The following is a 12,157-nucleotide window of genomic DNA, read 5'->3' as shown; positions in this document are numbered from 1 at the left end:
TCCTATAGATTTTCCATCTGGGGGCTCAAGTTGGAACTGCAAAGTCAATTACAAGCACTCCTCGATTATGACCTATAAAGCCTTCATGGCACTGGACCAGATTACCTCAGGGACCGCCTTCTGCTGCACGAATCCCAGCGAGCAGTCAGGTCCCACAGAGTGGGTCTTCTCCGGGTCCCATCAATTAAACAATGTCGCTTGGCGGGACCCAGGGGAAGAGCCTTCTCTGTGGTGGCCCCGGCCCTCTGGAACCAACTCCCCCCCCCGAGATTAGAATTGCCCCCACCCTCCTTGCCTTTTGTAAGCTCCTCAAAATCCACCTCTGCCGCCAGGCATGGGGGAATTGAGATCCTCTTTCCTCCTAGGCCTTTACAATTTTATGCATGGTATGTCTGTATGTATGCTTGGTTTTTATTATAATGGGTTTTTAACTGTTTTAATATTGGATTGTTATATGCTGTTTTTATTACTGTTGTTAGCCGCCCCGAGTCTACGGAGAGGGGCGGCATACAAATCCAATAAATAATTAAATAAATAAACTAACTAACTAACTAACTAACTAACTAACTAACTAACTAACTAACTAACTAATTAACTAACTAACTAAATAAATAAATAAATAAATAAATAAATAAATAAATAAATAAATAAACCACAGCCCAACAGTTGTTTAATCCGTTTTTCAATCTTTCTTGACACCTAAGGGAACCCCTGCAAGTTGTTAACTTTAGTAACACGGTTACTAGAATTAAGGAATAAATGAGCTGGAAGGGACCTTGGAGGTCTTCTATTCGAGCCCTACCCTCAAGCAGGGAAACCTAGACCATTTCAGATAGTAAGTGGCTCTCCATTGTCTTCTTAAAAACCTCCAGTGATGGAGCAACCATGCAAGCAGTTCCGCTGGTTAACTATTCTCACTGTTAGGAAGTTTCTCCTTACTTCCAAGTTGCTTCTCTCCTTGATTGGTTTCCATCCATTGCTTCGTAACTTGCCTTCGGGTGGGGCTTTGGAGGATAAGCTGACCCCCTCCTCTTCTTTGGGGCAACCCCTGAAGTACTGAATCCCTGTTAAGCGAATCTGGCTCTTCTCCTTCAACTTTGCTTGTCGGAAAGTGACGGAATGTCATCAGGTGACCTCAGGACCCTGCAAACTGTCATAAGTTTAGACATAACAATCCTGGGTCTAGAAAGCTTAGAACTACGGTGCCTAAAACACGATTTAAGTATTGCCCACAAGACCATATGCTGCAACGTCCTACTGGTCAATGACTACTTCAACTTCAACCGCAACAACACAAGAGCACGCAACAGATTCAAACTTAATATTAACCGCTCCAAACTTGACTGTAAAAAATATAACTTTAACAATCGAGTTGTCGAAGTGTGGAACTCATTATCAGACTCAATAGTGTCAACCCCTACATTTCTCCCTTAGACTATCCATGATTGACCTCTCCAGGTTCCTAAGAGGTCAGTAAGGGGCGTACATAAGTGCACCAGTGTGCCTTTCGTCCCCTGTCCAATTGTCTTTCCTTTATCTCATATATCATATATATTTTCTTCCTGTCATATATCTTCTCCTCTATTTTTACATATTATCTTTGTATATATTACTTCATGTCTATTCTCTTCAATATGTATTGTGTATTGGACAAAAGAATAAATAAAATAAAAAATAAAAATAAGTATGGGTTGGTTGCAAGCATCTGAATTTTGATCCCAGGATCAAGGAGAGGATGATGCCGCAGCCATAACTGTGAAAAACGGTCGTAGGTTACTTTCTTCTCTCCCGTCATTACTTCAAACTGTTGCTAAGCAAATGGCTATAAATCAAGGACTGTCTGTGGTTATTTAGAAATTTAGTAACAACACTAAATTGTTCTGGGTAGTGAAAAATGAAACTGATTGTCGGGAGCTCCAGAAGGATCTCTCGAAATTGAGTGAGTGGGCAATGAAGTGGCAAATGCATTTTAACCTAAACAAGTGCAAAGTTATGCATATTGGGGCAAAGAACCCCAATTATACCTACCAACTGATGGGGACCAAGCTTTCTGAGACAACCCAAGAAAGGGATCTTGGGGTTTTGGTGGACAGCTCAATGAAGATGTCAACCCAGTGCGCAGCAGCAGTGGAAAAAAAGAAAATTCCATGCTTGGCATGATTAGGAAGGGAATCAAAAATGAGTCAGTAAGTGTTGTATTGCCTCTGTAGAAATTGATGGTGAGACCACACTTGGAGTCCTATGTACAGTTCTGGTCACCGCACCTCAAGGAGGATATAATGGAACTGGAAAAGGTGCAAAAAAGGGCAATGTATGATCAAGGAAATGGAGCCCCTCCCTTATGAAACCAGGTTGCAACGCCTTGGTCTCTTCAGCCTTGAAAGACGGCGTTGAAGGGGTGACTTGATTGAAGGGTATAAAATCATGCAAGAGATAGAAAAGGTGGATAGAGAAAAATTATTTTCTCTATCACACAATACTAGGACGAGGGGGCCACTCCCTAAAACTCACAGGTAAGAAAGTGAGGACAAACCAAGGGAAATATTTCTTCACCCAGAGGGTCCTTGGTTGATGGGATTCCCCTCCAGAAGAGGTCGTGACAGCTGTCAGCCTGGATAGCTTCAAGGCAGGATTAGACAGATTCATGGATGCCAAGTGTATCCATGGTGGTTATTGAAACGGATGTCCAAGTGCCGCCTCTATGTTGGTTGAGGCAGGCAGGATTCCCTTGAGTACCATTTGTTGGGGGTCAAGGGAAAGGGAGGGTCTTGCCTTCTCTTTCTGCTCAAGATCCCCATGGACAATTCGTGGGCCACAGAATGCTGGACTCGATGGGCTTTGGCCCAATTCTGCAGGGCTCATCTTAGGTTCTTATGTTTTTTAATCAAAACCAACTGGTTGCAGAATTATTCTTTTCTAAGTGACTCAGTCAGCAAACAAGAAATACCCCCCCCTCTTCTGCACAGTCAAATACATTTACAATGAAAATTAAAGATAAAGAAGATTCATCTGGGGGAATGGATTGAAAGTAGAAACAGATAAAATAAATAAGTATTTTAAAAGTAATACAAATGAATTAATGAGTTAAAACCCCACTGATAAAAAGAGAAATAGTGGCAGCATTAAATAAATTATGTAACACAGTTTTAAAAGGATTTAAGTCTGCGGAGAGGGGCGGCATACAAATCTAAATAAACATAAATAAACTTAATGAAGTGTGAATATTGAAAACTGGAGAAGATAAAATGCAACTTTTAAAATGTTTTTTGTCTATCGTTTTCTTTTTTAGATTAAAGTTAGCCTTTCCTTCAACTTGAAACATACTTTAGCTGTTAGATGAATTGAATGATGATTGGTGAGATAAAAATAGAATTCTATGCTGATGTATTAATTTATGTTTATGTTTATGTTTATTTAGATTTGTATGCCGCCCCTCTCCGCAGACTCGGGGCGGCTCACAACAAAGTGCAAAAAATACAATTTATAACAAATCTAAATTTCTACTAAAAACATTTAAAAACCCCATTTCTAAACACACGTACATACACACATACCATTCATAAATTGTATATGCCCGGGGGAGATGTCTCAGTTCCCCCATGCCTGGCGACACAGGTGGGTCTTAATTTACTATACAAGATGGTTTATATATAAATATATACGTATATATATCATTAGATATCGATGTATGGATGTATTCACTTAGATATGATTGATAATGATGATATATGTGTTTTCATTTATGTATATTTTATCGTGGAGAAAAATACCGTAATTAAAAAAATATACCTTAAAGGTGCATTTCTGATTTTTGACATCTGTCTTGTTCCCTTGCAGTCAGCGAAACAAAATGTTAGTACTGATAAAAATGTTAGTACTTTTTAAAGAAGACATTGGACAACCATTTGTTGGAAATGGTAGAAGGGTTTACTGCCAGAAGAGGGGATTGGACTAGAAGATTTCCAAAGACCCTTCCAATTCATTTCAGTTCCTATTCCTATTCCTATTCTGTATCCTATCCTATGCTATTCTGTTCTATTCTGTTCTATTCTGTTCTATTCTATTCTATTCTATTCTATTCTATTCTATGGAAACAGTTCTATTTCTACATTCTATTCTATTTTTTCTGTAGTCTAATTAGATCACCATTAGAATATAGACTATCTCCAAGGTCCCTTCCAATTCAACTCAACTCAACTCAACTCAACTCAATTCAATTCAATTCAATTCCTATTCCTATTCCATATTCTATTATCCTACAAGACCTCTTCCAACTCTAATAATTTAATCCTGTGCTGGTCTGGCTCTTAGATTTAGGATAAGAAATGAAAATAAAATTAAAATTAAAATGTAACATTACCATTTACCCCAGCTCCTTTTCCTAGCTAAATCTCGTTATTTTTCGGAGAGGTGTGAAAGGAAGGGCGAACGCCATCCATCTGCCTTTGAAAATAAATACGCGGTGCTTTTAAACCAGCAGACTCGCTATTGCCCCATTCCGTCTCTCCCTCCTCTCCCCCCCAAAAATCCTAAATTCCTCCCAGCAAAGGAAAGCGGAGTGGGATCGCCAGGTGGTCTCCTCTCCCGCCTGCTAAAATCAGCTCACCGGGAGCGAGGGGGGGGGATCAGCCCGACTTACTTTTGGGGCCGAGACCAACATAAAAAAAAGGGCGATGTGGCTCTCGGCTTTGCCTGTTTCTTTTACCCTTGTTCCTCGATGCCGTCAGAACGGGAGAAAATTATGCAGGAAAGCAGGCAGGGAGGCTTTAATGGCAGACAAGAGAGGCGGAGGACAGTGCGGAAGCGTCGCCGGTTCCATGGTGTAATGGTTAGCACTCTGGACTTTGAATCCAGCGATCCGAGTTCAAATCTCGGTGGAACCTCCTTTTTCTTTATTATTTTTGTTTTTTTATTTTTTATTTATCTAATAAATAATAATAATAATAATAATTGTTATTGTTGTTTTGTTGTTATTATTATTGTTATTTTGTTTTGTTATGGTTATAATAATAATAATAATTATAATAATTACAATAATAATAATTGTTTTCACTGTTATTATTGCACATTGTTATTATTGCACATTGTTATTATTGCACAATTATTATAATAATTATTATTGTTATCATTGTCATCATTGTTATTATTGTTGTTGCTGTTATTATTAGGTTCTTATGTTTTTTATCCCTCCAAAAACTGCGGTATTTTTCCAAATAAGATTTCTTTTCTTTCTAAAAAAAGCCCTTTCTAAGAGCTGCCAGCCTCTATTTCTTTTTCTCCCTATCCCAACTGGCAATTTGCTGCTTTTTATAATAAAAGGGGTTTGGGTCCTTTTAATGCCTTCTTAGGGTGGAAATAGATCAGCATGAAGCAAGTCCCAGCCACCGGTTAGGTCCCACAGAGTTTGTTTGTTTATTTGATTTGATTTGATTTGTATGCCGCCCCTCTCCGTGGACTCGGGGCGGCTAACAACAGTGACAAAAAACAGAATGTAAAAATCCAATACTAAAACAACTAAAAAACCCTTGTTATAAAACCAATCATACATACAAACATACCATGCATAAATTGTAGGAGCCTAGGGGGAAAGAATATCTCAGTTCCCCCATGCCTGACGGCAGAGGTGGGTTTTGAGGAGCTTACGAAAGGCAAGGAGGGTGGGGGCTATTCTAATCTCTGGGGGGAGTTGGTTCCAGAGGGCTGGGGCCACCACAGAGAAGGCTCTCCCCCTGGGCCCCACCAAGCGACATTGTTTAGTTGACGGGACACAGAGAAGACCCACTCTGTGGGACCTAACTGGTCGCTGGGATTCGTGCGGCAGAAGGCGGTCCCGGAGGTATTCTGGTCCGGTGCCATGAAGGCCTTTATAGGTCATAACCAACACTTTGAATTGTGACCCGAAACTGATCGGCAACCAATGCAGACTGCGGAGTGTTGGTGTAACATGGGCATATCTTGGGAAACCCATGATTGCTCTCACAGCTGCATTCTGCACGATCTGAAGTTTCCGAACACTTTTCAAAGGTAGCCCCATGTAGAGAGCGTTACAGTAGTCGAGCCTCGAGGTGATGAGGGCATGAGTGACTGTGAGCAGTGACTCCCAGTTGGCCTTCTCCTGGTCCCGTCGACTAAACAATGTTGTCTGGCGGGACCTAGGGGAAGAGCCTTCTCTGTGACAGCCCCAACCCTCTGGAAGCAGCTTCCCCCGGAGATTAGGATTGCCCCCACCCTCCTTGCCTTTCGCAAACTCCTTAAAACCCACCCCTGCCATCAGGCACGGGGGAATTGAGAAATCTCCCCCAGGCCTATATAGTTTATGTATAGTGTGTTTGTGTGTATGTCCTGCTTTTTAAATAAGGGCTTTTTAGAGATTTTTAAATATTAGATTTGTTGTCCATTGTTTTATTATTGTTGTGAACCGCCCCGAGTCTACGGAGAGGGGCGGCATACAAATCAAGAAAGAAAGAAAGAAAGAAAGAAAGAAAGAAAGAAAGAAAGAAAGAAAGAAAGAAAGAAAGAAAGCCAAGAGGCCAAAATGTGCGATCTGTTAACAAATTTGGTTGGGGAATAGAATAGAAAATATGGAATAGATAGAATGGAATACAATAGAATTATAATAGACTAAAATAATAATAAGAGTAAAATAGAATATAGAATGGAAAAGAATAAAAGGATAAAATATAATACAGTGATCCCTCGATTAGCGCGGGGGTTACGTTCCAAGACCTCCCGCGCTAATCGATTTTCCGCGTTATAGTGGTGCGGAAGTAAAAACACCATCTGCGCATGCGCGCCCTTTTTTCCATGGCCGCACATGCGCAGATGGTGGAGCGACGCAAGTTCGGAGGCTGGCAATGGTGATTTTTCCGGGCTCCTCGCCGCTACCCCCCGCCCGCCCGATTCGCCCCTCTCACCGGCTTTCTTGGGGCAGCGCTGGCGGCAATGGCTTCCTTCCCTCCTTCCCTTCTCTCCCTCCTTTCTCAAAAAGCACTTAAATACTGTACTGTACTGTGTAATGACAGAATAAAACCCCCCACCCCTCACCTGTGTTTGAATTTCATTCACTCATTCATTCTTCTGTACAGTATGTACAGTACTGTATGCCACTCAGTCCCAACACTTTTAACCCATAAATTACCATTTCCCATCCCCTTAATTACCATTTCCCCTTCCCATTACTGTACCTCTACCTGTACCTGTACACATTGAATAAGACTCTTAAGTTAACAATAACATATTTATTTACATTTTTTGGGGAGGGGTGGGGGTTAGCATAACTGGGATAACTAGGGATCTTCTTCTATCACCATTTCTACAATGGACGCTGCAGGTGATGGTGTGACAGACCTCTTGGTTTTCGTGACAAACATGGTCATGGCAGTTGTTGGCGCCGTTTCTTTTTCTGGGCTAACATGGATCTGTATGGTGCAAAGATGTTGTCAAGGGAGGCGTTAAACTGTATAGAGCGAGTCATGTTGGGATCCCAAAGTTCCACCATGTGTTGTACATTTGAAGTAGCTCTGTTCAGTTCTGCAAGCCGCTCAAGCGTTAGGCCAACATCTTCTTCTTCCTCAGCTTCTTCAGCTCCCTCTTCCTCCTCTTCTTCACTCGCTGACCTGGTCAGCTCCTCCAGATCTCTGTCTGTCAGCGGTAGGCCATGCTCATCAAGCAAACCATTGACTTCCTCTGGTGTCATGTCAACGAAGCCTTCTCCACCCAGTGCCTGTGCCAGCTTCACAGAGGTCTGGACTGCAGCATCTTGGATTTCTTCGGGAGCAAATCCCTTGTAATCATGCACCACTTCTGGCCACAATTTCCTCCAGCAGGCATTCATTGTCTGTGTCTTCATATCCATCAAGGCATTCTGAATATTCTTCAGACAAGATGCAATTGTGTACTGACGCCAGTAAGCCTTCAATGTGAAGTTTTCATCAGCATCCATTGCTTCCACGATGCTTCCAAGAGAATTGCGCGTGTACAGTGCCTTAAATGAACGGATAATACCTTGATCCATCGGCTGGATAAGCGATGTGGTGTTTGGTGGCAAGAATTCGACTTGCACCCCATCATGTTCATGGTCCAGGTGATCATGGCCTCCAGCATTGTCCATTAGGAGAAGCACTTTGAAATTGAGTCCTTTGCGAGCCAAATACACCTCCACCTGTGGGATGAAGCACTGATGAAACCAGTCCTGCGTGAGGGGTTTTGTAATCCATGCTTTAGGATTATGCATCCAGTACACTGGCAATGAATTCTTGTTTCTGTTCTTGAGGGCTCTTGGATTTCGTGACTTATAGATTAGCCCTGGCTTCAGCAAAAAGCCTGCTGCATTCCCACACATGATCAAAGTCACTCGATCTTTCATGGCCTTAAAGCCAGGGGCTTTGGCTTCATCTCGCATCAAGAAAGTCCTTGAAGGCATCCTCTTCCAGAACAGGCCTGTTTCGTCCATGTTGAACACCTGTTCTGGAAGGTAGCCCCCTTCTGCAATTAGGTCTTTAAACGTGCGCTGGACAAAGTTTTCTGCTGCACCTGTATCTGCTGAGGCAGCTTCTCCATGCAATGACACACTCTTCAGGCCATAGCGCCGTTGAAATTTCTCAAACCACCCTTTGCTTGCTGTGAATGTGGCTGGGGCTGAAGAAGCAGAAGAATGACAGGAAAGGGAGAGAGAAGTGACTTGAATGAAAGCATACAGTACAGTACTGCAGTGATTTTCAACCTTTTTTGAGCCGCGGCACATTTTTTACATTTACAAAACCATGGGGCACATGGGGGGGGGGGGGGCTAAAAAAAGTTTGGACAAAAAAATTCTCTCTCTTCCTCCCTTTCGCTCTATTTCTCTCCCTTCCTTCTTTTTTTCTCTCTTCCTTCTTTCCTCTTTTTTGCTCTCTTTCTCTCTCCCTCCCTACCTCCCTCTATGTCTTTCTCTCTCCCACCTTCCCTCCCTCTCTCTCTTTCTTTCTTGCTCTCTTTCTTTCTTTCTCTCTTGTTCTCTTTCTCTCTCTCTTTCTTTCTCTCTTGCTCTTTCTTTCTCTCTTTCTTGCTTTCTCTTGTTTTCTTTTTCTCTCTGAGCTTCGTGGCACACCTGACCATGTCTCGCGGCACACTAGTGTGCCACGGCACACTGGTTGAAAAACACTGCAGTACTGTATGGTAAATGCCCACCTCCTTCCTTTCCTCCTTCCCTCCCTCCTTCCTTCCCTTCTCTCCCTCCCTCCTAACATCCCTCCCTCCCTCCTTCCATCACTCCCTCCTTCCATCCATCCCTCCCTCCCTCCTTCCATCCTTCTCTCCCTCCCTCCTTCCATCCTTCCCTTCCTTCCATCCCTCCCTCCTTCCTTAAAAAACACTTAAATACAGTATGTAATGACAGAATAAAAAACCCCAGCCCTTACCTGCGTTTCCCTCATCTGTGTCTTCCTTAATTGTGAGTATCCTCCTGCTCTTTTTAGCGTCGCCGCCTCCACTCCGTGTGCAACGTTTAGGAGCCATCTTCCAACAAGTCTGAACAAGTTCCAACAGTTGCAAAGCTTTTTTTTGCGTTTGCAACGATTGGTCGAGATTTTGGCCAATCAGCAATGGCCAGTCAGTTTGGTGATGACGTATGACGTCATCGGGCGGGAAAAACCGTGGTGTAGAAAAAAAACCGCGGACTTATTTTTTAATTAATATTTTTTGAAAAACCGTGTTGTAGCGTTTCGCACTAATCGAGACCGTGCTAATCGAGGGATCACTGTAGACTAGAATAATAACAATTAGAATATGGAATGGAATTGAATAATAATTAGAATAAAATATAATAGAAAAATAATTAGAATAAAATAGAATATGGAAAGGAATAGAATAATTAGAAATAGAATAGAATATTAGAATAAAATAAAATAGAATATGGAATGGAATAGAATAAATAGAATAAACTAATAATTTGAATAAAATAGAAAATATGGAATGGAATAAAATAGAATTATCATAGAATAAAATAATAATTAGATTATGATTGAACACAAGGAATTTGTCTTTTGTGCATATGCTCAGTGTACATAAAAGAATGAAACATATATACGATTCAACTATTTTAGTGACCTATTTTTCCAGTTCCTGCATCGTCTCCATCCCATCTCCCTTGTTGTAAAGTGGATCAGCTGAAGACCGGAGGAAACCCCTCATTTTGCAGGAGAAAAAAGGTGAAAATGAAGGAATTAAAAAGCAGGCAAAACAGCCAAAAGCCATTCATGCTCTCTTGGCTTTAAAAACCAACCTCCTCCAAAATAATGTTTGGCTGCATAGCTAGAGGTATAACAAGCAGGAAGAGGGAGATTATGATCCCCTTATATAGAGCGCTGGTGAGACCACATTTGGAATAATAGTTCTGGAGACCTCACCTACAAAAAGATATTGACAAAATTGAAGGGGTCCAAAGACGGGCTACAAGAATGGTGGAAGGTCTTAAGCATAAAACGTATCAGGAAAGACTTCATGAACTCAATCTGTAGAGTCTGGAGGACAGAAGGAAAAGGGGGGACATGATCGAAACATTTAAATATGTTAAAGGCTTAAATAAGGTTCAGGAGGGAAGTGTTTTTAATAGGAAAGTGAACACAAGAACAAGGGGGCACAATCTGAAGTTAGTTGGGGGAAAGATCAAAAGCAACGTGAGAAAATATTATTTCACTGAAAGAGTAGTAGATCCTTGGAACAAACTTCCAGCAGACGTGGTTGGTAAATCCACAGGAACTGAATTTAAACATGCCTGGGATAAAACATAGATCCATCCTAAGATAAAACACAGGAAATAGTATAAGGGCAGACTAGATGGACCATGAGGTCTTTTTCTGTCATCAATCTTTCTATGTTTCTATAATCCTGGATGGAAAAAGATACACGAGACCAGAAACAGTAAGCCACAAGTTTTATTTTAATAACACATAAAAGCAAGAATGATTTTTTCTTAAAAGAAACTCCTGTATACTTGGGCAGGGAAAAAAAACCCGCAAAACCCGCAGGCGACGAGGTGGCCGAGTGGTTAAGGCGATGGACTGCTAATCCATTGTGCTCTGCACGCGTGGGTTCGAATCCCATCCTCGTCGATGTTTTGCGAACGTGAGGATGACATTTTAAAGATGTGTCTATTTTGTTCTCGCAAAAGATCTGACGTGTCTTTTAAAAAGGTTTTTTAAAAAGATGCATGCAGATGGGGGAAAAAATAAAAAGAACTGTTCCTGGCAGCGGTGGGATTCGAACCCACGCCTCCGAAGAGACTGGAGCCTTAATCCAGCGCCTTAGACCGCTCGGCCACGCTACCTTCCCGCTACTTCCTCTCTCCAATAGTTCCCTCCAAACCAAGGTAAGTGAGCGAAGTTTCCACACCGGTCCGTCTTTGCTGCACTCTTTTTCAGAGACCTTCGAGTGACCCTTAAAAGAGCCGTTGGGGTTGGAAGCGAAATGTCGCCCCCCAGTGTTTCACTTTTTTTTACGGGCGGCCTTAGGCTTTTGCCTTTGCCCTCAGGGGTTTAGCGGCACTTTTTTCCGGCTTCTTAGCCACCACTGAGGCGGGCTTTTTGACCGCCTTGACGGGCTTCTTCGCCCCGGCTGTACCCGAAGCCGCTTTCACCTTGGCGGCGGGCTTCTTAACCCCCACGACCTGATGCTTCTTGCGGGCCGCCTTATCCTTGGGGTCGGCTTGCCTCTTGTTGAGCTTGAAGGAAACCGAGGCGCCCGTCCCTTTAATCTGCAGCAGCATCCCTTGGTCACCAGGCTCCTCAGGACTTGTTCTTCTCCACGTCGTAGCCCGAAGCTGCCAGAGACTTCTTCAGCGCCGATAAGAAGATGCCGCCTGCATCGGAAGCTCCGTCACACTGAGGCGGGGCGGTTTTCCCGCCTTGGCACCGACCGCCGCTTTCTTCGCTGGGTTTACCTCAGCGATCCCGAAACACGACCCTCGCCTTCGAACTTCAACTGAAGCCGCGACCGGCTTCTTAACACAGATAGTCCTCGAGTGATGACAACAATGGGGATCTTGAAATATCTCTTTAATATGTGGTGATTAGCGTACATTCAAAATGACAATAAAGTTAGTCTATTCTATTCTAGTTTCTATTCTATGTCATTATTCTGTTCTGTTCTATTCTTCCATTCCATGTATTTTATTCTTTTC

General features: G+C 42.4%; 1 protein-coding gene and 3 non-coding genes across 4 annotated transcripts; 2 read left to right on the top strand and 2 right to left on the bottom strand.

The window, feature by feature from the left end:
- Window positions 1-4,811: 4,811 nt before the first annotated feature.
- On the top strand, window positions 4,812-4,883 carry TRNAQ-UUG (transfer RNA glutamine (anticodon UUG)). Its single transcript has one exon. It is a non-coding gene; the product is annotated as a tRNA-Gln (tRNA).
- Window positions 4,884-7,226: 2,343 nt separating this feature from the next.
- Window positions 7,227-9,620, bottom strand: LOC139176008 (tigger transposable element-derived protein 1-like). Its single transcript, XM_070767482.1, has 2 exons — window positions 9,399-9,620; window positions 7,227-8,637 (listed from the first exon to the last, which is right to left on the bottom strand). The coding sequence occupies exons 1-2, from the start codon at window positions 9,493-9,495 to the stop codon at window positions 7,373-7,375; spliced, it is 1,362 nt and encodes a 453-aa protein (XP_070623583.1). The 5' UTR covers window positions 9,496-9,620; the 3' UTR covers window positions 7,227-7,372.
- A 1,388-nt stretch (window positions 9,621-11,008) lies between these two features.
- On the top strand, window positions 11,009-11,090 carry TRNAS-GCU (transfer RNA serine (anticodon GCU)). Its single transcript has one exon. It is a non-coding gene; the product is annotated as a tRNA-Ser (tRNA).
- Window positions 11,091-11,223: 133 nt separating this feature from the next.
- TRNAL-AAG (transfer RNA leucine (anticodon AAG)) lies at window positions 11,224-11,305 on the bottom strand. Its single transcript has one exon. It is a non-coding gene; the product is annotated as a tRNA-Leu (tRNA).
- Between the last annotated feature and the right edge of the window lie 852 nt (window positions 11,306-12,157).

The sequence above is a fragment of the Erythrolamprus reginae genome, chromosome Z (assembly GCF_031021105.1).
Source record: "Erythrolamprus reginae isolate rEryReg1 chromosome Z, rEryReg1.hap1, whole genome shotgun sequence".
In the NCBI taxonomy this organism is placed as follows: Eukaryota; Metazoa; Chordata; class Lepidosauria; order Squamata; family Dipsadidae; genus Erythrolamprus; species Erythrolamprus reginae.
Note: the sequence above shows the minus strand (reverse complement) of the source record. Positions and strands in the feature narration are given on the sequence as shown.